This window comes from Syngnathus floridae, chromosome 17 (assembly GCF_059516105.1).
Source record: "Syngnathus floridae isolate MCC-2025c chromosome 17, RoL_Sflo_1.0, whole genome shotgun sequence".
NCBI classification, from domain to species: Eukaryota; Metazoa; Chordata; class Actinopteri; order Syngnathiformes; family Syngnathidae; genus Syngnathus; species Syngnathus floridae.
Genome location: NC_142429.1, coordinates 11,182,639 through 11,205,391, shown reverse-complemented (window position 1 = coordinate 11,205,391; position 22,753 = coordinate 11,182,639). Strand labels below are relative to the sequence as shown.

Genomic DNA, 22,753 nt, shown 5'->3' with positions numbered 1-22,753 from the left:
ACAATTTGCACTGTAAATTACGTTCATCTTAATCCAAACAGAAACGGTCAGTGCGTTGGAATGTAAATACACAAACCCTTCAGGGCGACAAACGTGTTGTTGAACGTGCACATGCATGAGCAGATGCAATGCTATGTGTGTTTGGGAGTGCAAGTGTGTAATCTGAGTGTAAATTGGGAGTTAGAGGGCCATTAACCAGCGCATTAGACCCAACTCAAGTCAGACAGTGAGGAGACGGCTGGTGTGTGTGTGTGGGCAGGAGGTTGGAGGATTTCAGGGGGAAAGGGGACAAAGGGGGTGCGGATTTAGTAGCATGAGGGTGAACAGGGATTGAGAGCATTAGTAGATGGAGAGCAGCAAAGAGGCAAAGGGATTGAGGAGAGATGACCCATAAAAAGATAAGCAAGCAGCTGTACATCACAACAACTTTACCTAGCTAGTAAACACTTTGACACAGTCAATAAAAAAATATAGGTGAACCGCCACAAATCTCATCCTCCATTTATAATTACTGAAGTAGGTTCTTGAAAAAAAAAATCCTCCACCACTTGTCTTTTATTATTGACCCTGTAAAATATCTTTTTTTTATCGTCTTGAGAAGAAAATTAAATATAATGGTTGTGAATTTGAATCTACTACTTCCTCCCACATTGGGGTTAGCCTGCTGTGGTTGTGAAAATAAAACACACACATGCAAAGAAAAACAACAACAAAGCTCTCTCAAAATCTTCTACTTTATTGAATAAGATATTCTGCAAAAAATTCAATAAAAAATGATCTTGAATTTATTGCTTGTAATCTTTACACTTGGGCTTAATCGGATGCATAATTGGAACTCCAAAGCACTCTCACAAGGAATATGTGGCTAGCTAAGATTATGCTGACATTATAATAGAAGCAACACAAGCACACAGATGTTCTGAATATATGAAAAGAAATAATAATAAAAAAAATAAATACAGGAGTCATAAAATAAGGGGTAAATTGGGTTAAGTGCATCTGCATTTGCTCTTTTTGCTGCTTTTCCAGCGGCGGTGTACAAGTTTGGTCAATTCACGTGTTGGATAAGAGGCTAAATATAAAATTTCAAGATTGGAACTGAGAGCACTTGGGTCTCTGGAAAAGCTACACATGAAGCTCCGAGGTTTTATACAGTGGAAGCCACTTTGTGTAGTCCCTCTTCATGCAGCGAGGGAGGAAAAAGTCACATGATACATCAAACCGTAGAGCTACACTACACAGTTTTCAGCAGCTAAACTAAAAAAAAAAAAATCACAATCAGAATTCATTTTCTGTTATTACCTCTCAGTAGTCTCATTTTGCCTTTATTTTAGCCACACAGTTTAATTAGTATTTTTTTTTTCCATTTGCCTTTATTTTGGTTAGGTGTACTTTTTTTTGTATGAAGTTCATTTTATTCATGATTTTACATTACAGTGAGTGCTTGATTAGTTGGCAGAAAACGAATTAATTAGCACATCATGTACTACTTTCAATTAAATATTTGCAATTAATTCATTGTACAAAAAGTCACCCAATTACAGAACAGCCTTTGGGGAACTGGGTCATCCAGATTATAATGAGAGTCATTACAGTACTTAGATGACGTGAGGTTCCCATGTTGTCCTTGTCCTTCTTCATCACACCAATCCGTGTGTGTGTGCGCGTGTGTGTGTTTTTGGGAATTGTTCAACCTGGTTTTATGATATAACTACATTGAATGTTTATGCACACATACATTGGCATCAATGTTGAAGTGAATGAAAAATTTTATATTCTTATAAGGAAATTGTGTCAAAGGCAGTAATTGATCTGACAAGGTGTTGCATCATAGGATTTGGAAATGGATACAAAGAAAATCAAATAGAAAAGTGCTAGCATTCATCACAAGGAAAAGGTTCTCATAAATAAATAAATAAAATAAATAGAGACCAAAAAAAATATTTAGATTAATAAGTTAAAGGGGTCTGGCTGTACATGACTGTCGAGAATGTTTGTATATTATGTTTGTGTTGTGTATTAGGGCGACAGGTAAGAAGCGGAAAGAGTATTTAACCTCCGAAAGAGACCCGGAGCCACAATAAACACACTCGGACCTAATGACACCTAAGAACAACAACATGCGTTATCATGTTAAATAGGAAAACCATGCTTTCAAAGTTTTGTGGTGAGAAGTGTCAAAGCTGTAAACGTGTCTACTTTTGCTGTCATGGTAAACATTTGTTCATTCCTGCTATGGGGAAAAGGCTTTGGTTGTTTGGTCGCTATTTCAGGCAGTGAATTTTGGCATGTGGGGTATTTTGTGTATGGGGTGCTCAAATATTATATTGCCTGAAAAGAAAAAAAACAACCTGAAAACTAATTTTAAATTGCAACAGCAATGGAGGGCCACATATAAAAAAAATTAAAAAAGCAAACTTTATTTCAAGTGTTGTTATTTTAATTGTTAATTCCTAACCCAATTCTTCATTCGGAACAGTCAAATAATTTGCCGATAAATGTTGTGATATTGCTGCTTACTAACAAGCAACACACTTATTGTTCAAATGGGATATTAAAATTACATACTATTAGTCAGGCAGTCACAAATGATGCTGTTGATGAAAAACATAAATTAAATGTCTTGAAAACGTTGTCGACGGTCCACACTACAATCTTCACGACGTCTTAGGGCGTAACAATAATTACTCAATGTTTCCGTGACACAAAATAACCATTAGCATTGACGCAAATAATGACCATTTACAACTTTAAGGCATCATGTCAGCCACCAAATTTAAGAATCGGTTATAAAAAGTTAGCTTGAGTTAATAACAAGTGAGCGGCGTGTAACTTAAGCTCTCAATGAAAAGAAAAGTAATAGAGTGAATGAAAGCATTTATAGATGTTAATTGCAAACAAGTGAATGAAACATTGTGCCTCGCGGCTGCATAAGTAGGTTGTCGTATATAGAGACGTCTAGTATTGATCGGGTTGGAGAAAAACGAAAAATGCAAGAATGAACTTGCAAGAGAAGATTGTGGCAGTCAGGCAAAAGCGTGTGTCGGTTCGTGTGGTCTCGTCAGTGTGTGTGTGTGTGTGTGCTCGGGACTGTTATACATTCATGGTGAGAGGTCGTGAGGCATAGTCCTGGGGTCGGGAGTCATCTGTGGGTGTGAATTGTGGGGCAAACTAGAAGAGAACATTAGTTAAGCTAGGCGCGTCCTACAGAAGGATGCATTTTCCTTTCTCCACCCACGGGTTGTTCTTCATTAGCTCAGGGTTGAGAAAAGGATCCTCGGGGACGCCGTCTTCTATCCACTTCACCAAACTTTAGAGAAAGACAGAAACATGTTTTAAATTCCACAGCAACTTTATTACTGGAGTAATGGGCTTTCCATTCTCTCCATTTATGGTAACAAAGCAAAGATGCCACACAACTGGAGCAGATTTCAATTTGCTTGGCAATCAGATTTTTCATTCTTTCCATCACTGTTTTGTTGTGTGAGTGCGTTTGTGTTTGTACTATGTGTGTGTGTGTGTGTTTACATTTTACACAATGTCCCAACTTCATCAAACTGGGGTTTGTGCTTTCATCTGATTTAATGTTAAATCATTTATTTATTTATTATTTAAAACATGCATGAAGCAAACAATGCATGGACTGGATTTTTGTTTTTAATAGTTTAGAATGAATTCTTGTATGTATCTTTTGCAATATACTGTATTAGACACAAATGATTTGAATGATTTGTAGGAATTTTTTTTTTCTTTTTCAAATATGAAAGCTCTTAACAGCTGCATGAACTCCTGATAACTTGACCTTGCCAATTCATTCTTGACCTTGGATGCAGCATCTGACATAACAGCTTCTGGTCCACTTTATCTTTTTTTATTGCCCTTGGGAAATCAGTCAATCTATGATCCAAATTAACCTTTTTAATATAAATGATGAAATGTTTGAAAGTAAAGATTTACATTTCATGTTCATTATCTGCTGTGCCTAAGGTTAGGTGTTTGCAATCAAACTCCAGTTCCAAACATTATTATTATTATTATTATTACTATTATTGTGAATTAAATGAACTCACTCTGTCACAGTTTTGGACGACTTCTCTCGTTTGAAAGCCAACTGGTACTTGAGGCTCTCCACCTCCTTCTTCATCTGGGGAAGATCCATCTCATCCATGATTGCAGTCTGATTTAGAACGTGTCTATCTGTACACATTGAACACAAAAATATAAATACACACAAAGACACGCACATCAAATGCAGCAAGTGGAGTTATGCTGTGTGTTGTTATTGTATCTACCTAAAGGTGGAAGAAAATAGAGGCTGTCAAATTTATTGAGCATAAACAACCTCAGACAGAGAGAGTGGATAACCCACTTAGCTCTCCTGTAAATTCTCAGCAGCTCCAGAGGCAATTTAGACAGACAAAGAAAACACATTAAACTGACAATATTTTGGTTTATTATGTACAATCTTTTTTAAAAATGCAGCGCAGTAGAAAATGTATGCAAATTTGCAGCCCTACATCTGATTAATATGATTATTGAATGATTTATCAGAGCGCTTGAAGGAGGCAGAGAAACTAAATGTGAGGTGGGAGAAAGACAAAAAAAATAAATAAATGTATTTATTTATTTATTTGTATTTTGCCTTCAACCCCAAATAAATTATTGGGGTGAAATAAAAAAAATGAGAAGTTGGAGACTGTGATGAAGTTTGAATACAAAATGTCCAGTCATGTCAACCTGGAAAATAAAACTTGGCCATGGATAAAAAATAGCAGTTAATATCCTGATAAGTCCGTTCCTTTCAACATCTTGGTTCCAGATGCAGAAAAGTACTTATATGTAGTGACTCAACAGGAAAGACAAGAATAGACTCCAGTGTGTATGTGTGTGTCTTTTTTGTGAGTTGGAAGCACATTATTATACAACACATGTCTCTTACCAATAAAAAAAAGACAGAGTGGGAGGGAGGGCAATGGCCAGTCCCTGCCTGAGATCCAGTTTCAGCCTCCAGAGTCCTCCAGGAGGATGTTTGCCTCTTTCTAGCTCTATGACTCGCAATCTCCTCATCCTCATTTTTCTTCCCTTTCTCTCATCACTTTCACCTCCACTTGTCTGCTCAATCCATCTGCTAACATCACACCCTCTTTCTACTCTCAGACACTTTCATTTTGTAATGGCAGAATTTCTAACATTCAATATATCGTGCACTGGATCTCATTAGATGATCTGACCATGGACTAATGAAGGTATTCTAATTATCTACCACGTTGTTAGTTGTTCCTCCTCTAATTAACTGCCCCAACCTTCTTCAAGTCTCATTTGCAGTTTCTCTCGTGGTCTTTTTCAAGGAAGAATGCAAATTTGGGATTCAAGAGAAATGTGCTAGGTAATGGTTAGAGAGAAATACTTGCAAATAAAATGAGCTGGTGTGACCTTCTCAGCGTTCTGGATGAAGTCCTCACAATTATTTTATGTTCGGGCTCACACCCAAGCACAAGGCAAATTGACTGTTTGCTGTGTAAGCATATTTGGGCTAATCAAAAAAGGTTGATAAATATACAAAATATGACTGTAGTGTTTGTGATATTGGCATTGGATTGTGAGAATATTGACAAATGCTGGAATTAGAGTTGGCCTAAGCAGCATTCTCACTTTCTTTCTACTTTGATTGCTTGATTCTAGCCGTTTCCTGCATCCCGCTGTTCTCCACAGTCGCCTACTCACCGAAGGCTCCTTGTCTATTTTTAGTCCTTTCAAAGTGTTAAATCATTAATCCACGGGAGCGTTTTTTTGATTTCTCTTCTTTGTTGTTGCACAGTCCGGCAGTTGCAACCGTTATAATCATTGGAAGTAACACGTTCCTGCTAAGTCCAACACTGGTGATATGGCCAACAAATGTGTTATTGGTTGTATTTTTTTTTTTTCTGTGACAATTAAAGAGGTTGCTGCTTTAATTTAATGATGAGAATCTAACAAAGGATTTGCACGCAAATATTCTTGCCAATATGACTATAAATGATATTTTACAGGTAAATGCATTTCTCCAAACAAGTTGCCACAGTCAAAATGTTTTTTCCTTGACCCCTGAGAAAAAAAATCACTATGCTTGTTCCCATGTTATTTCGGTATTCCCGAATCCTGAGAATTTGAGACAATATTGTGCTTTGACGCCATCTTATAAAACGCTGTTCACTGTATTCAGCACACTTCTTGCCCAACTGGAACAGATTAACACTAATTCCAAGCACTTTAATGGGAAAAATGTATTTGGCTCACGAACAAAGTACCCTAGTTGTCATGGTAATCAAATCTGCACTCAACGATACCCTTTTGGGAAAAGCTTTAAACATGTCCAGTGACCGTAAACATCAGAATGTGCAGAAGTTTAGCTTTTTCCAGATTGGCACATTAAATATTTTATGTCAAACGCTTTGTAAATATATGTGGCAATGTAGGGTGGTTCTTTTATGGCGAGTATGTAGGTCACATAGTGATTTGGGTTAAAAGCATCCAGAGATTAACCTCTACCCCCTTTCTATTTCGCTGTCTTCCCATCCACGCCATACGATCGTAATGTACACACGCACGTGTCTTGGACTCGTTAATGTGTCAAATCACGCTGACTTTAATGGTCCTAGAAAGGAAAGGGGATTTAGTGAACGGGAACAGGTTAGAGTGAATCAAAGATTTTTAGGCAAAAGAGGAAAATGAGGCAGAGGAGAATGACGAAAGGGGAAGGAACAGAGTGAAAAGCCTCTATAGCTACTGCCTTGTAAATAGAGACTAAAAATAGAAAGGAACAGGCAGACCAGCTGAGATTGGCTCCTTGGTGTTAAAATGATTTAAATGATATTGATACCACTGTATAATTTTCACAACCGCTGCTGCCGTGACACAGCTTGTCATGGGGACTGGAAAAAAAAAATCCAGTCGATTGGGGCTGATCAATACACTTTATGGAATGTGAGCAAATTAGTGTCACACCCACCGCCTCCTCTTGTGGTTTATAGAAAGAGAAAATATGGAGTTGGCTTATTCATGTTGGGAGTGTGCGTGCATATTTTTCCCACCCACCTGTTCAAAAGAAAAACATTTGTCTTTCCGTGAGCTCACTTTTATTTCAGTGGTGTGCCATAATTGTTTTTCTTATGTCGAAACAAATGTTGCGAAACACTGCAAATTAAGGGTGTGTCTCAATACTTCTGTGTGCTAAATATAAATAAGACAAATATAAGCATCATCTTTTGCACAAAGGAGTTATAGAGGGGCAGGAAATATTTTTTGAAACATTACTGTACATGCACATAGACACACACACACTGTGTGTCAAGCAGGAGTTAAAAGTGTTCACACATCCAGTCACTCGTCCTTGAGTCACCCCTGCTTGAATAACCAAGGATGGCTTTGACAATACAAGGGAGATGTTGGAGGCACACAAAGTTTAAATGTTTCCTGTTCATGATCTGAAATACACCACAAGAGCAAGATTGGTGTTCTTCTAATTGCTTTTGTGATAAATAATCCATTTACGTTAGTCAGAGGAGAATCAGACGCATAGTTAACTCACTGATGCGCAGCCGGAGGCTGTTGATCTTCTCAACTCGGACCGGTGCAGGTAAACGAATGAGAAGCCACGAAGGACACGAGGAAGGAAAAAAAAAAAGCTTGTATTCTCCCCCCTTGTCCAATCGGGTTTAATGGCAGATAAGTATGCTTACTTGCAGGATCCCCTCAAGGAGAAAAAGATAAATCCGCAGTCACCAGCAGTCACGATCCGTGTGAGTGAGGTAGTCTGGGTGGGTGGGGGGGGAGTGGAAGAGTCGCTGGGATGTAGTCTGGGTTTTGGAGACTGGAGCTGCACGAGAATGAAGGAGGACAGGGAGAGGACAACTTAAAGCAGCCGGTGTGCGGTGCGGTGCGGTGCGGATCGGAGCGCGCTTGACTCTGCCGGGTGCTTTTGTGCGTCTGCGTGTGAGAGAGATGGAAAGAGAGAGAGCCAGAGAGAGAGAGAGAGAGAGAGGTAAAAGAGACAGTGTCTATAGAGACAAGTTGAGCAGCCTTTCATGGGTGTGCGCGTTTAGTGTCACACATAAGAGTTCTGCCCTAATATGGAATCTCAACGCTTCAACTGTATAATTTACAAAAGGTTAAATTATCCCTGTACAGTAAATGAAAATCTTGCTTGATAAATATATATATTCAATGATTAAGATCAATGCATGTGAATTGCATCTTTCCAATCAACATGGGCCACTTTTGATGCGACGCTTTTCATTCTCAAGAGAAGCTGGAGAGTCGGACAGTTTGACCGAGCTGAGTTGAAAATTGTGCAGGGACTCCCATGATTCACATCCTGTCAGCGTGTGATGGGTTGTTAATGGCCATTTCTTCTCTGTTGACATCAAAACCCATTAGACAGACTTGCATATAGTTGTTGAAATACATGGGAAAAAAAGTACTATATTTAATAATGGCAATTTAGAAATGCTCATTACAACCCTTACAGATGATGTCATGTAATGTTCAATTACAGTATTTGATGACCATTATGACTACTTTTATACAAATGATATTGTTGAAGGCTCAACCATCTCTTTTTTTGGTGTGCAGGAGCAAAAGAATCAAAAATTTGGCATCACTCCCACAGATGGGATAGCAGTGTTGATGGGAGTGCCATCAGCGCTGAGATTTGTCTTACTCAGCAGTGATCATTAATTCATGATGCACAGCTTAATGGATGTTAGGATCGGGAACCTCTGCTATAAATTACTCAAGTTACAAAGTAACAAAAAAGCAAAGTCAGACTTGATGTTGTTGTGCTCTATTCAAATTGATTGTGCGTGGGGGGGAAATAGAACAATCAATTAAAGTACATGACAACGTCACTCACTAGCCAATTGGTAATAATGTACTGACAGAAGGAAAACAGCACCTTGATACAAACATCACAAGATGATTTTTTTTTTTTGTGGTCATCCGTATTTGATCCCCTTAAGGCGGCCTAACATTGTCCCACTCCACCATTGTGTGTCTCTAATCCTGTGTGTCTTGTTGTGTTGGGGTAGCATGTGGCTCAGCTGCACTTTAGCCCCTAATGGACCCAGTTATGGAGGAGAGCTGCAACCCTGTTGTCTAAATCCAGGTCAAGTGTGTGCACGTGTGTGTGTGCGCATGCATGCATTTGTTGGCCCGCGTGTAGTTTGACACAGATAAAATGGTTAAAAATGCGCAAACTCGTCATATTTCTATGAAGGGAAAACTGGGCAAACACATTCTGATAATTGCTGCACTGACAAAGTAACACCTCTTGGTGAATGCAGTGTGATGATGCTGTGGGGTATCTTCATCAATGGGCTTCTCAAAGTACGACGATTAAAATGAGATGATTTGGCACATTTTTTTGACAGTGGCAAAACACACGTAGTCGCTGTACTTGTCATCTAACAAGTGTCATTCATTTCGGAAGAACTAAACCGGCCTTTGTATTGGGAAGTAGGAATCCATAAGATTTTTTTGTAACTATGTGATTCAAGTTTATTGGACCTGTAACATGTTTTCTGTTCTCATGAGAAAATAATGATCTCAGTAAAATGATAACGTGGTTCTCAATCAACCTTTATAAGACAGCTAGCTCTGATTCACACACTCAATTGTAAGCAGTATGAAAGCAATGAGTGCTTTTTGAAAATGAAGTTGTATTCATCTGTATTTATTTGGAAGGGAATCTCTCACTTTTTGATGTCCATGAAAGGAGATGCTGAAAACACTGAAGACAAAAAGACCTAATGTGTTTGTGTGTTGAACCTGATTGAGTGTCTTTGAGTATGTGCAGAGGGATCTTGTCAGTGCTGTCCCACACATAGAAGATAAAACTACTAATGGCCAGAGCTTCCTCTAATGGAACGTTGTGTGTGTGTGCGTGCGTGTGTGTGTGTGTGTGTGTGTGTGTATATATACACACACTGCAAATGATTGTGTGCACGCGCATGCATCAACAAAGCTGCTGCATTCAATACATCTCTTATTCATGGCTGCATTACAGGATTCAGCTCTCCCCGGTCTGCTTTTCTAATTACGGCTTCCTCTATCCGTCTGGACATGCAGAAATCTCCTCACACACACCTACTCCTTCTCCAAGCTGCAGAGCTGCTCAAATGAACCGATAAAAGTCACTGCTCTCATCACTCCCCTCATACAAAACATTATGAAACACTGCAGGGAATGTAAACGAAGACAAACATTTTTCCAAGATGCAGGTTGAAATTAAGACATTTTTCAAAGTCAGCAACTTAACAGCTTGTTAAATTGTGAACGTATACTGCAATTTACCATGATCCTGTACAGATTTAGAAGTGGGGTACATCATGCACTTATTCAGACAATCACAGGGCACATCCATCTATTTGTCCTCATTAGAGTTGTGGCTGGGTTGCATTATCTTGATCAAATATAGTATAAGGTTGTTTTGTTTGCAATTTTTGTGAGCACTCAAATTTTTTTTTATTGAATGGACCGTTTATATTTGAAGCCCGCTTTGAAAAGAGACAAGCATCATATAAAGAGTTTCAAGACTCTGCTTCCACAAATTGGAAGATGGGTAATTAGCGCCCTCTTGTGGCAAAATGTATACACTGCATAATAATACAACTGTCCTTCGTACCTGGTTTGATACCTTACTTGCAAATGCAATAATCACAGATTATAAAAAGAAAAACAAATGACAATTGGCGAGAACAAGTAATTCACGGCTTTATTTTGACAGGTACCTTCCGAAGACCGCAAAAAGATGACAAAAAGATAAATGATCTATACCCGTATTAGGTCTTTGAATGCCACTGTCAAATGAATTATAATGTATTTATTTATATTGCAAACTTTTCTATCGTGCGGGCATATTTTATAATTCCTAATTTATTCATTTTTCATTCAGCGTCGTTTCCCGTAAATGTACCAGAGCTTGCCGCATCATGGTTCGATGCTTGCAAGGACCAATGACAACGCTACATGGAAACGATAGTCGCTTATTTGGGACTTGCTCCTTTATAGACAGTTCTAAATCCAATGGCCTTTTCGCAAAGTCAGTCATGGGTAGTGTAGTTCAACTACCGGGGAGAGGAAAATCATACAAGGAAAATAAGTGTGGCTAACAAACAATAGTGTAAGTTCCACTACATATCCCAGCATGCCTTGCTGCACTCGCCAGCGTGTGTGCGTGTGATCAGCTTGGCGAGGGGAGGTGGGAAAAGGAATTTAGGAATTCGTCTGCAAACTTGGAGCAACGCTGTTGCTGAAACAATGGTATGTGCGCATATTATACCCGACATTTCTTCAAAATAATATCTTACTAGCTGCGGGAAAACGTCACCCAACAGTTGACAGCGAGCAGAGCATCTTAAGATTTGGTTTTGTTGTGACTGCTAGTAGAAAACATTAGCTAACTTAAGCTAGCCAACAAGGCTAGCGTTAGCTACTTCATTATCGCAGTTAGAAATCGTTGCTGGCCAAGATGTCAGCTAATAAGATATTATTGTTTATGTTGTAAGTACCGATTGCATTTTACGTGCTCAAACTTAAAATCGCTGGCATTTGGTTAGCTGTCAGGATCTAACTTTGGTCCGTTATGCGTATCCGCCCCCCTTTTTTGGGTGAGAGGTTCCCCTTTTACGGGAATTTCCTGGTTGCGCAAATACCGATGACGCGCTTTGCGGAGAGATCGGTCCAATGTCCTGGTTAGTTTTGGCTGTCAGAAACCTTTGTCATTATAGCTGACAATATGCATACCTCCATTCGAGCCGAGTCTGGTTATTGTTCGGGTATCTGTTTATTGGCTGTCACTTCCTTCTCTCCTTTTGTCTCTGAGTTGCAACATCAAATTATCTTTTTTAGTCATCATTCTCTTGACGTCAGTCTTCTATCTCAAACCCAAAATGTATCAATAGCTAAGAGGCACAAACATTTTGCAACACCTCTGAAGTGCAATTTTACAAACTGTAGTCTCAAAAGGTATACAGATGTATAAATATTTTTTCTGCCCGACACCTTTTGGATTGCAATAGTGTGAGAACAGTTCTTTGATTTGATCCCATGTGTCTTTCCAGGCCTAGGCAACGACTCGACTGCTCCCGTGTCCTCTCCATGCTTGTGTGCGTCAAGTAATGAGCAGCAGCCAGACGTGTCACGACAATAGATAATCCAGTAAAACAGCAACAGCCATCATTCCCAGCAGCCCCACAGCTGACTCAGCTAGAGGGGTGAGACAAACTCAATGTAGGGGTTCAGTGCACTAGAGTTATTGAAAACATTTATAAATGTAGTCATTCTCATTTTAGATTGACATTTCCAACTCGATGTTAATCCCCAATAAAGGAAAATACTCAAATTTGACAAATATATTTTATTTTTTAAGTAATGAAATCACTTGTCCTTACTTTTTTGCAGAGCAGGATGGAGGCTTCATTTGGTCCAACCTTTGCAGCCGTAGCTGCTGGAGCTAAAGGTGCAACACAGACCACATCGCTGATTACTTATTTTATTATTATTATTTTTGATCTTACTGTCCATGACTTAATTCATGATTATGTTTTCAGCAGAAACATCCAGCACTTATAAGCAACATAGAAGAACTCCCTCCTCCTCCAGCACCTTGACCTACTCCCCTCGGTATGATGATGATATGGTACTCATTCTCCTTGTTTTGGGGCATTAAAGCAAATTTTCAAATGTAAAAATGGTGACACAAATTTAGGGTTCGATTGCACTCAATCATCATCTGACACAATTGCCTCCTTGTTTAAGCCACCCATTGGAACTCCTCGAAGGTCTGATTCGGCCATCTCAGTGCGATCTCTCCATTCGGAGTCCAACATGTCCCTGCGCTCCACGTTCTCTCTGCATGAAGAGGAGGACGACATGGTGAGTCCAACACCTAGCACTGTTGTTCTTGTTTTCATTGAAGTGCTTCCCTATTATGAACATATTGCAACATGTTGGAGTGCGTAACACTTTTGAAATACAACTGAAACAAAGCGGCGGCGCTGTGTGTTGTGCCTGCGTGTTTTTGTAGGAGCCCCAAGTATTTGCTGAGCAGCCATCAGTAAAGCTGTGCTGCCAGTTGTGCTGTAACGTTTTCAAGGACCCTGTCATCACCACTTGTGGGGTACGTTTTGCTCCTTTCAACCAAGAGTCTCAATCATTTCTTTTCAGAAGCTTAGCAAAGTTAGCACACAGCATGATTTGTGGTTGAATAGCAAATTGTTTGCTAGTACGAGTGTCTCATTTTTAGAAATCGACTCACAAATTGTGATTTCCTTTCCTCAGCACACCTTCTGCAGACGATGTGCCTTGACCTCAGGTGAGTTTGAAATTTTTTTTTTTGTCATTTGAGTGTAATTATGAATGTGGTCTTGACATTGATGCTTGCCCTCTTTTACAGACAAGTGTCCCGTGGATGCGGCAAAACTGACCGTTGTGGTCAACAACATCGCAGTGGCCGAGCAGATCGGCGAGCTCTTCATTCACTGTAAATACGGCTGCAGGGCCACTGTCAGTGGTGCGGCTGCGGGCGGGGCCGCCAACACCACTGTGGCGGGCAAACCCGGAGCGTATGAAGTGGACCCAGTGGGCTGTCCTTTCACTATCAAACTATCTGCACGCAAGTACGAAAGATAGTTGTGAATATGCCGATTTATCAGATGTTCACCTCTCACACCAAATCCGTTCCTGTGCAGAGAGCACGAAGCCAGTTGTGACTACAGGCCTGTGCGCTGCCCCAACAATCCCTCCTGCCCCCCGTTGCTCACCATGAACTTGGAGGCGCACCTGAAAGAATGCGAGCACATCAAGTGTCCACACTCAAAATACGGGTAAGTGTTGGAAGAAAGAAACAAAAACCCCATTGTCACTTTTTTTGCATCTGACTTGGCGCGTGTTGCCTACAGGTGTACTTTCATCGGTAACCAGGACACATACGAAACCCACCTGGAGATGTGTAAATTTGAAGGGCTGAAGGAGTTTCTGCAGCAGACCGATGACAGGTGAACACACTCGCTCCAAATCGTCTATCAAGCACTCTTCGATTCTCTACATCAAGTGTGGATGTCCTCTCTGATGCCACCAGATTCCATGAGATGCAGCTCACTTTAGCTCAGAAGGACCAAGACATTGCTTTCCTGCGCTCTATGTTGGGCAAACTGTCTGAGAAGTTAGATCAGCTAGAAAAAAACCTGGAGCTCAAATTTGGTAAGCGTCAAGTTTCTTGAGCATCTACACAAGTTTTTGTGTTGTATTAATCAACAATGTGTTTTTCCCCAGACATGCTGGATGAGAATCAGAGTAAACTCGGCGAGGACCTTATGGAATTTCGCCGAGATGCTTCCATGCTCAATGTGAGTGGAAATAGTAACAAACTTAAAATGTAAATTTTCAAAGAGTTTATTTACAGCAGGACACCTAAATGACACATCTTTCAAACAACTCCAAATTGTGTTTTGTAAAGAATAAGAGGTCACATCTGATTTTTTGTTTCTACAGGATGAGCTGTCCCATATCAATGCTCGACTCAACATGGGCATCTTGGGCTGTAAGAATCTGTTCCTTCAGTCTCTCTTAAGAAGTTGTAAAAATGTTGCAGTGTACCTGATCAATGCATTTTTGTTGTTGTCTTTTTGTAGCATACGACCCTCAGCAGATTTTCAAGTGCAAAGGCACTTTTGTTGGCCATCAGGGACCAGTTTGGTGTCTTTGTGTCTACTCCACTGGAGACTTGCTCTTTTCTGGCTCTTCGGACAAGACCATCAAGGTACCCAAAGCTTTAATAATTTTTTTTTATCACATATACTTATTCTGAGTATACCCTTCAGTCAGCGTTAAATCTTTTACGAGTCTTGCGTTTGTAGCAATGCTCAAAAGGTTTGCTTTGTGTCCTCAGGTATGGGACACGTGCACCACCTACAAATGTCAGAAGACCCTGGAAGGACACGATGGCATCGTGCTGGCGCTCTGCATCCAGGGGTAATACAGTGCACACTGTTTCCATGATGAAAGCATGATCTGAGTCTGAATATCTGTCTCCATAGCAACCGCCTCTACAGTGGCTCTGCAGACTGCACCATCATTGTAAGGAACATTGCTCTCATTTGCTTCCTGGTACTTGAAACAAAGTTGTGCGCCTGCGTTATGATCAAAGTGTGTGCTTGCGTTGTGCTCTTTTGTGTAGGTGTGGGATATCCAGACTCTGCAGAAAGTCAACACCATTCGTGCCCATGACAACCCCGTTTGTACGCTGGTCTCCTCCCACAACATGCTGTTCAGCGGCTCCCTCAAGGCCATCAAGGTACAGCTGTATTTATTTATTTATTTATTTATTTAAAACATCCTCTTGTCTGACTTCCGGGATATCAAACATGCAGAGTTGTTAAATGCCAAGTAATTGGAGAGACCAAAAAGTAATAGATAAGTACAGGCTATAATAATTCCAAGTACATGGATGGGATGTGGCAATATCTGTTTCCATGGTGACAGGGAGGAAAGCAGAATTTTTTTTCACTTCTCTTTCTGGCTAATCTTCCTCATTTTTTTTTTTTTGCCTTTCGTGCTCCATTTTCCTCCCTTTCAGCAACTTTATAATAACCGATTGTAATGCTCCCTCATTCGGTTTCACCATGCTCGTCTTCCAGTGAAGTCGAGATTCAATTTACATAATCCGCTTCTGCTTCTCAAGGCTCACTTTCTTAGGACCTATGATTAGAAATAAGGCAAAATATATGCACGAAAAAAAACTAATTTGCTTGTGTTTAGGTGTGGGACATTGTGGGGACAGAGCTGAAGCTGAAAAAGGAGTTGACTGGGCTGAATCACTGGGTCCGAGCACTGGTGGCCTCTCAGAACCACCTGTATAGTGGATCATATCAGACCATCAAGGTATAAAAGGAGAAAATTTGAAATTACTATTGATGTTTTTTTTTTTTTTTGGTGCTTCATTGTCTGTTTTGCTGCTGCTTCTTCTAAACCTGTCAGATTTGGGATATCCGCTCCTTGGAGTGTGTCCACGTCTTGCAGACCAGCGGGGGCAGTGTCTACTCTATCGCCGTCACGAATCATCACATCGTCTGCGGCACCTATGAAAACCTCATTCATGTAAGACGCACACATTGATTTCACTTTTTTTTGCTAAAATCTCTGCACCCATTAAACTAGTGAAATAATGTGTCCTTTCCAGGTGTGGGACATTGAGTCCAAAGAGCAAGTGCGGACCCTGACAGGTCACGTGGGGACGGTTTATGCTCTCGCCGTCATCTCCACGCCCGACCAGACCAAAGTGTTCAGTGCCTCCTACGACCGTTCACTAAGGGTAAACATCATCGTCTTTTCTTTTCTGTATGCAGAGATTACATGTGTGTGTGCGTGTGTTCAGGTGTGGAGCATGGACAACATGATCTGTACCCAGACCCTGCTCAGACATCAGGGCAGCGTCACAGCTCTGGCTGTGTCCCGAGGTCGCCTTTTTTCCGGAGCAGTGGACAGCACAGTGAAGGTAGTTTGAACGTTTAAACGTCACACCGCTTTGACAAATTCATTCACACTTGTTCATTTGCCCTTTGCTGTTTATCTTCCCAGGTGTGGACGTGCTGAAGAGCGAGCCATCCCTCCAGAGATCTTTATCGTGTTTGTCTGTGTCAGACGGACATCCCAAACGCCATCATTTCGCCCTTGTTTGTTTGTTCGTTCAACGTCACAGCCGCAGTCCAAGATGTGTTTGCTCAAAGAGCTGCGACCTTTGACCTTTCAAGGTCATCAGGACCCAGCAAGATCCAACTCAAGGTCCTCGGTGATCTCATCACATAGTGCATTACGGCAAAGTGGGTTCACTCGGTTGAATGCTTTGTGCCTGTAAATGATTTGAAGACCATTTCCTACTACATTGCAGCTCAATAGGTCGTCAGGGCTGGTTTCACAAACATGCTTTTTACATATAGTGATCATGTAATGTACAGCCTCCCGACTTTCCTGTTTACAATATTTTATAAAATGAGATTACACGTCAGGGAGACTGATTTTAAAAAAAAAAAATAGTGATCATTTTTCTTCTCAACTCAGCTTTGTGAAACCAGCCTTTATAAGAAGACAGACATTATATCGCTCAGCCACTTGCGTCCAACTTGCTCAGACTAACAGGCGATAATCATACATATATAAATATATATATATATTTGGGTGTGTTCTTTGAGTGCCATATGTAACGGGTTTGAAGAGGTGCTACTCTGACCGATCGTCATAAGGCAACAATGAGTAGAACACTAACTACCATCATATGCTTTGTGTACGTATGTGTTAACAGTCAGCGATGGCAGACCAAGTGCCCATATTGGGTTCAATTTAAGCCTATAGTCAGAGCAACATGTTCACCCACATCACATTTATAAGTAGGGTGCACCCACAAAACATACACGAAAATCTTTCAATACTTTGCTTTCATGTTAGTGCACATCCGGCCACTACTTAGAGATTTCTTGTATACGTGTAATCATGTAAGATCAAGTTGATCATCGATCATTAAAGCTGTTGTACACTTTGATGATTGACTCATTTGAATGAGCAGAGTTAAACTACTTTTTTTTTTTTTTTTTACATATACACTTTGCTGAACTTTGACCGTATAAGTCAAACACTTTCGTTTAATTCCTGTGATAATCTCAAGTGGCCACACTTGAAAGGTGTAAAAAAAAAAACAGCAAAACACAGATGATGGTGCATTTTTTTTCTTTTTTATAGAACGTTTATTTACTTAGAGCAGATGGCCATACGATGCAGTCACTGCAAGCACACACCAACCACTGTCCACTCACTGCCACATACACACACACGCACTAATCTCACGCGCATTTCACACAATCAAAAGCAAAGCAACAAAACACACACATTCAGTTTCCGTCCATCACACCAGTCAGATATTCATCCGTTCATATAAGCACAGGCAGGAAATGTACTTTAAACAGCTTGACATTGTTTCCTCCTTTTCTTTTGTTAAGAAATCAAATAAGACCATCTGTGTCGTTTTACCTACAAATTTCAGCCTAACTCCAACATGCCTTCAAAATAAACCCAGCACCACAACCAAGCAGGAGAGAATTTTTTTTGTTTTTTTTGTTTTTTAAACCAAGTGTCTGAGAGCTGCATGAATGTATGGCAAGTGTTTCCCTTTCACCACTTTCCTTTTGACGCAAGGGTGGATGAGTACAGTACATTTGTTTAACCTGCATTTAGGGGGCGGGGCAAAAGCAAAGCAAACATCAAACACATGGGAAAATAATCATTTGATAAATTGGTATGGAATCAGCAAACAGATTGATGATTCCACTAGTTTTACCAATTAAAATTAATTTCCAAAGGTTAAAAAAGGGCATGTTTAAGATCATTGTCCTATGAGATGAGAAAGATATTTGATAGAAGAAATGGTTCAATCAAGCAGAATTACAAATCAAGGCACGTTTTGTAGGAAAACAACTGCCAAATGATAAGAAGAAGTGTTGCTTGTATTCTACACACAGTGGGACGATTGAACACACGGGCAAGAACAACATCCCGACAAGGAAGGAACCATACAACGACTCATCAGCTCGCTCACGCCACTGAAGCATGGAGAAGCAACACTCAGATTAGATCTGTTAACTTTGAAAAATAGTCTTCAGGTTGACACATACATCGTAAATACAATTCTATTTTTCTTGCAAATATCCATATATATATTATAATCTCTATATGATTTAAATAGCACATTTATTCTCTGTATAAGGAGAGTGGCTTGCTTTGGGACCACCAAGATTTGGCTTTGGATGCAATGTCAGCAATTTTCTTAAAGAGGTACTCCACCAGTAAATGCAGTTGTTTTTTGTTTTTTCCAACACCACATGCACCCCAAACTCTTTTATTATAAATATAGTCATTGTAAGAATATGAACTAATAGCCAGAAGGGAGTACATCTTTAATATTGCTCAAACAAACCGGCGATTGATCTTCACCGATCTCTGCTGCCTCTAATTCCATCCCAACACATTTGTAAACGCATCAACGCTGTTGTTGAGAAGTATTTAGCGGTAACCATGGCAACTCCATTTGAGATGGTGGGAATGATGATGATGATGAAGCAGATTGTCATGGCAACACAGGGCGGGTGCTTGCTAGTGTGTGGGATGAGCAAAAAAAAAGACAAGTTTGTTTCCATGAGAAAATAAACCAGAGGCGTAGTGTGACCAAAAAAAAAAAAAAAAGATATGTCAAGGTGTGCAAAAGTAGCAAACATTGCAATAAAAAGACGATTCAATTTAGTGATGATATAAATCCATGAGCCAAATGTGCTATTTTTTTTCTCTGTTTTACTATCTTAAAAGTTGCATTCGACCAAGCACGTGAACAAAAAACATGTCACTCATCCTTCCGTATATAAAATAACAGCAGGGATCGGTGATGATGGGGAAACTGTGGCTGAAGCTCCACAGGGGAATGTGCTGCTTTTCACCTGCATTGAACTAAACACTTTTTTAAATGCGTCCTGGAATCCATCATTTGTAATTATTTCTCAAGGACAACCTGCTGTAGCCCTCAACCCCTTTGTGCAGGCTCCCATGTGTGTATGTGTGTGTGTGAGCTAACCTCATGGGCCATTGTGCTTCTCCATGTTTGCATGTGTGTGCGTGGGTATGTTAAAGGGGATGGTTAGGGTTAGGGTTAGGGTAACCCTAACTTCAAAAGTCAAACCCAGACACAAAGGGGATGGTTAGGGTAACCCTAACCCTAACCCTAACTTCAAAAGTCAAACCCAGACACAAAGGGGATGGTTAGGGTAACCCTAACCCTAACCCTAACTTCAAAAGTCAAACCCAGACACAAAGGGGATGGTTAGGGTAACCCTAACCCTAACTTAAAAAAAAAAAAAAAAAAACCTAACCCTAACTTCAAAAGTCAAACCCAGACACAAAGGGGATGGTTAGGGAACCCTAACCCTAACCCTAACCCTAACTTCAAAAGTCAAACCCAGACACAAAGGGGATGGTTAGGAAACCCTAACCCTAACCCTAACTTCAAAAGTCAAACCCAGACACAAAGGGGATGGTTAGGGTAACTCTAACCCTAACTTCAAAAGTCAAACCCAGACAAAAAGGGGATGGTTAGGGTAACCCTAACCCTAACCCTAACTTTAAAAGTCAAACCCAGACACAAAGGGGATGGTTAGGGTAACCCTAACCCTAACCCTAACTTCAAAAAAAAAAAAAAAAAAAAAAAAAAAAAACCCCTAACCCTAACCCTAACTTCAAAAGTCAAACCCAGACACAAAGGGGATGGTTAGGGTAACCCTAACTTAAAAAAAACAACAAAAAAAAACCTAACCCTAACTTCAAAAGTCAAACCCAGACACAAAGGGGATGGTTAGGGAACCCTAACCCTAACCCTAACTTCAAAAGTCAAACCCAGACACAAAGGGGATGGTTAGGGAACCCTAACCCTAACCCTAACCCTAACTTCAAAAGTCAAACCCAGACACAAAGGGGATGGTTAGGGTAACCCTAACCCTAACTTCAAAAAAAAAAAAAAAAAAAAAAAAAAAACCCTAACCCTAACTTCAAAAGTCAAACCCAGACACAAAGGGGATGGTTAGGGAACCCTAACCCTAACCCTAACCCTAACTTCAAAAGTCAAACCCAGACACAAAGGGGATGGTTAGGGAACCCTAACCCTAACCCTAACTTCAAAAGTCAAACCCAGACACAAAGGGGATGGTTAGGGAACCCTAACCCTAACCCTAACTTCAAAAGTCAAACCCAGACACAAAGGGGATGGTTAGGGAACCCTAACCCTAACCCTAACCCTAACTTCAAAAGTCAAACCCAGACACAAAGGGGATGGTTAGGGTAACCCTAACCCTAACTTCAAAAAAAAAAAAAAAACCCTAACCCTAACCCTAACTTCAAAAGTCAAACCCAGACACAAAGGGGATGGTTAGGGTAGCCCTAACCCTAACTTAAAAAAAAAAAAAAAAAAAAACCTAACCCTAACCCTAACTTCAAAAGTCAAACCCAGACACAAAGGGGATGGTTAGGGAACCCTAACCCTAACTTAAAAAAAAAAAAAAAAAAAAAACTAACCCTAACCCTAACTTCAAAAGTCAAACCCAGACACAAAGGGGATGGTTAGGGAACCCTAACCCTAACCCTAACCCTAACTTCAAAAGTCAAACCCAGACACAAAGGGGATGGTTAGGGAACCCTAACCCTAACCCTAACTTCAAAAGTCAAACCCAGACACAAAGGGGATGGTTAGGGTAACCCTAACCCTAACTTCAAAAGTCAAACCCAGACACAAAGGGGATGGTTAGGGAACCCTAACCCTAACCCTAACCCTAACTTCAAAAGTCAAACCCAGACACAAAGGGGATGGTTAGGGTAACCCTAACCCTAACTTAAAAAAAAAAAAAAAAAAACCTAACCCTAACTTCAAAAGTCAAACCCAGACACAAAGGGGATGGTTAGGGAACCCTAACCCTAACCCTAACTTCAAAAGTCAAACCCAGACACAAAGGGGATGGTTAGGGAACCCTAACCCTAACCCTAACTTCAAAAGTCAAACCCAGACACAAAGGGGATGGTTAGGGAACCCTAACCCTAACCCTAACTTCAAAAGTCAAACCCAGACACAAAGGGGATGGTTAGGGAACCCTAACCCTAACCCTAACCCTAACTTCAAAAGTCAAACCCAGACACAAAGGGGATGGTTAGGGAACCCTAACCCTAACCCTAACCCTAACTTCAAAAGTCAAACCCAGACACAAAGGGGATGGTTAGGGTAACCCTAACCCTAACTTCAAAAAAAAAAAAAAAAAAACCCTAACCCTAACCCTAACTTCAAAAGTCAAACCCAGACACAAAGGGGATGGTTAGGGTAGCCCTAACCCTAACTTAAAAAAAAAAAAAAAAAAAAACCTAACCCTAACCCTAACTTCAAAAGTCAAACCCAGACACAAAGGGGATGGTTAGGGAACCCTAACCCTAACCCTAACCCTAACTTCAAAAGTCAAACCCAGACACAAAGGGGATGGTTAGGGAACCCTAACCCTAACCCTAACCCTAACTTCAAAAGTCAAACCCAGACACAAAGGGGATGGTTAGGGAACCCTAACCCTAACCCTAACCCTAACTTCAAAAGTCAAACCCAGACACAAAGGGGATGGTTAGGGTAACCCTAACCCTAACTTCAAAAAAAAAAAAAAAAAAACCCTAACCCTAACCCTAACTTCAAAAGTCAAACCCAGACACAAAGGGGATGGTTAGGGTAGCCCTAACCCTAACTTAAAAAAAAAAAAAAAAAAAAACCTAACCCTAACCCTAACTTCAAAAGTCAAACCCAGACACAAAGGGGATGGTTAGGGAACCCTAACCCTAACCCTAACCCTAACTTCAAAAGTCAAACCCAGACACAAAGGGGATGGTTAGGGAACCCTAACCCTAACCCTAACCCTAACTTCAAAAGTCAAACCCAGACACAAAGGGGATGGTTAGGGAACCCTAACCCTAACCCTAACCCTAACTTCAAAAGTCAAACCCAGACACAAAGGGGATGGTTAGGGTAACCCTAACCCTAACTTCAAAAAAAAAAAAAAAAAACCCTAACCCTAACCCTAACTTCAAAAGTCAAACCCAGACACAAAGGGGATGGTTAGGGTAGCCCTAACCCTAACTTAAAAAAAAAAAAAAAAAAAAACCT

The 22,753-nt window shown here is 40.4% G+C and overlaps 2 protein-coding genes across 7 annotated transcripts; one reads left to right on the top strand and one right to left on the bottom strand.

Moving 5' to 3' along the window:
* Positions 1–716: 716 nt before the first annotated feature.
* gng13b (guanine nucleotide binding protein (G protein), gamma 13b) lies at positions 717–7,989 on the bottom strand. Of its 3 annotated transcripts, none has more exons than XM_088358357.1 (3): positions 7,719–7,989; positions 4,071–4,197; positions 717–3,310 (listed from the first exon to the last, which is right to left on the bottom strand). In XM_088358357.1, the coding sequence occupies exons 2-3, from the start codon at positions 4,166–4,168 to the stop codon at positions 3,205–3,207; spliced, it is 204 nt and encodes a 67-aa protein (XP_088214483.1). In that variant the 5' UTR covers positions 4,169–4,197; positions 7,719–7,989; the 3' UTR covers positions 717–3,204. The 3 variants fall into 3 exon arrangements, with proteins under 3 accessions (XP_088214483.1, XP_088214481.1, XP_088214482.1); XM_088358355.1 differs by having other exon boundaries at positions 4,071–4,199; positions 7,565–7,988; XM_088358356.1 differs by having other exon boundaries at positions 7,568–7,988.
* A 3,161-nt stretch (positions 7,990–11,150) lies between these two features.
* On the top strand, positions 11,151–17,572 carry traf7 (TNF receptor-associated factor 7). 4 transcript variants are annotated; one of them, XM_088358238.1, is made up of 22 exons: positions 11,151–11,298; positions 12,099–12,251; positions 12,439–12,496; positions 12,591–12,676; positions 12,796–12,912; positions 13,064–13,156; positions 13,318–13,351; positions 13,433–13,655; positions 13,728–13,862; positions 13,938–14,033; positions 14,117–14,238; positions 14,311–14,384; positions 14,530–14,578; positions 14,670–14,797; positions 14,927–15,009; positions 15,075–15,114; positions 15,215–15,331; positions 15,796–15,918; positions 16,015–16,134; positions 16,217–16,348; positions 16,412–16,531; positions 16,615–17,572. In XM_088358238.1, exons 3-22 carry the CDS (start codon positions 12,445–12,447, stop codon positions 16,627–16,629), a joined length of 1,959 nt encoding a protein of 652 aa, XP_088214364.1. In that variant the 5' UTR covers positions 11,151–11,298; positions 12,099–12,251; positions 12,439–12,444; the 3' UTR covers positions 16,630–17,572. The 4 variants fall into 4 exon arrangements, with proteins under 4 accessions (XP_088214364.1, XP_088214362.1, XP_088214365.1 ...); XM_088358236.1 differs by having other exon boundaries at positions 12,588–12,676; XM_088358239.1 differs by having other exon boundaries at positions 12,099–12,267.
* The last annotated feature ends 5,181 nt before the right edge of the window (positions 17,573–22,753 follow it).

Bases quoted from the DNA above. Each gene is read 5' to 3' on its own strand.
- gng13b (XM_088358357.1), bottom strand. From the start codon at position 4,168: ATGGATGAGATGGATCTTCCCCAGATGAAGAAGGAGGTGGAGAGCCTC. The intron at 3,311-4,070 runs GTGAGTTCATTT...CTTTCTCTAAAG, and splicing joins TCGTCCAAAACTGTGACAGA to TTTGGTGAAGTGGATAGAAG.
- traf7 (XM_088358236.1), top strand. From the start codon at position 12,445: ATGGAGGCTTCATTTGGTCCAACCTTTGCAGCCGTAGCTGCTGGAGCT. The intron at 13,157-13,317 runs GTACGTTTTGCT...TCCTTTCCTCAG, and splicing joins CTGTCATCACCACTTGTGGG to CACACCTTCTGCAGACGATG. The intron at 16,349-16,411 runs GTAAACATCATC...GCGTGTGTTCAG, and splicing joins CCTACGACCGTTCACTAAGG to GTGTGGAGCATGGACAACAT.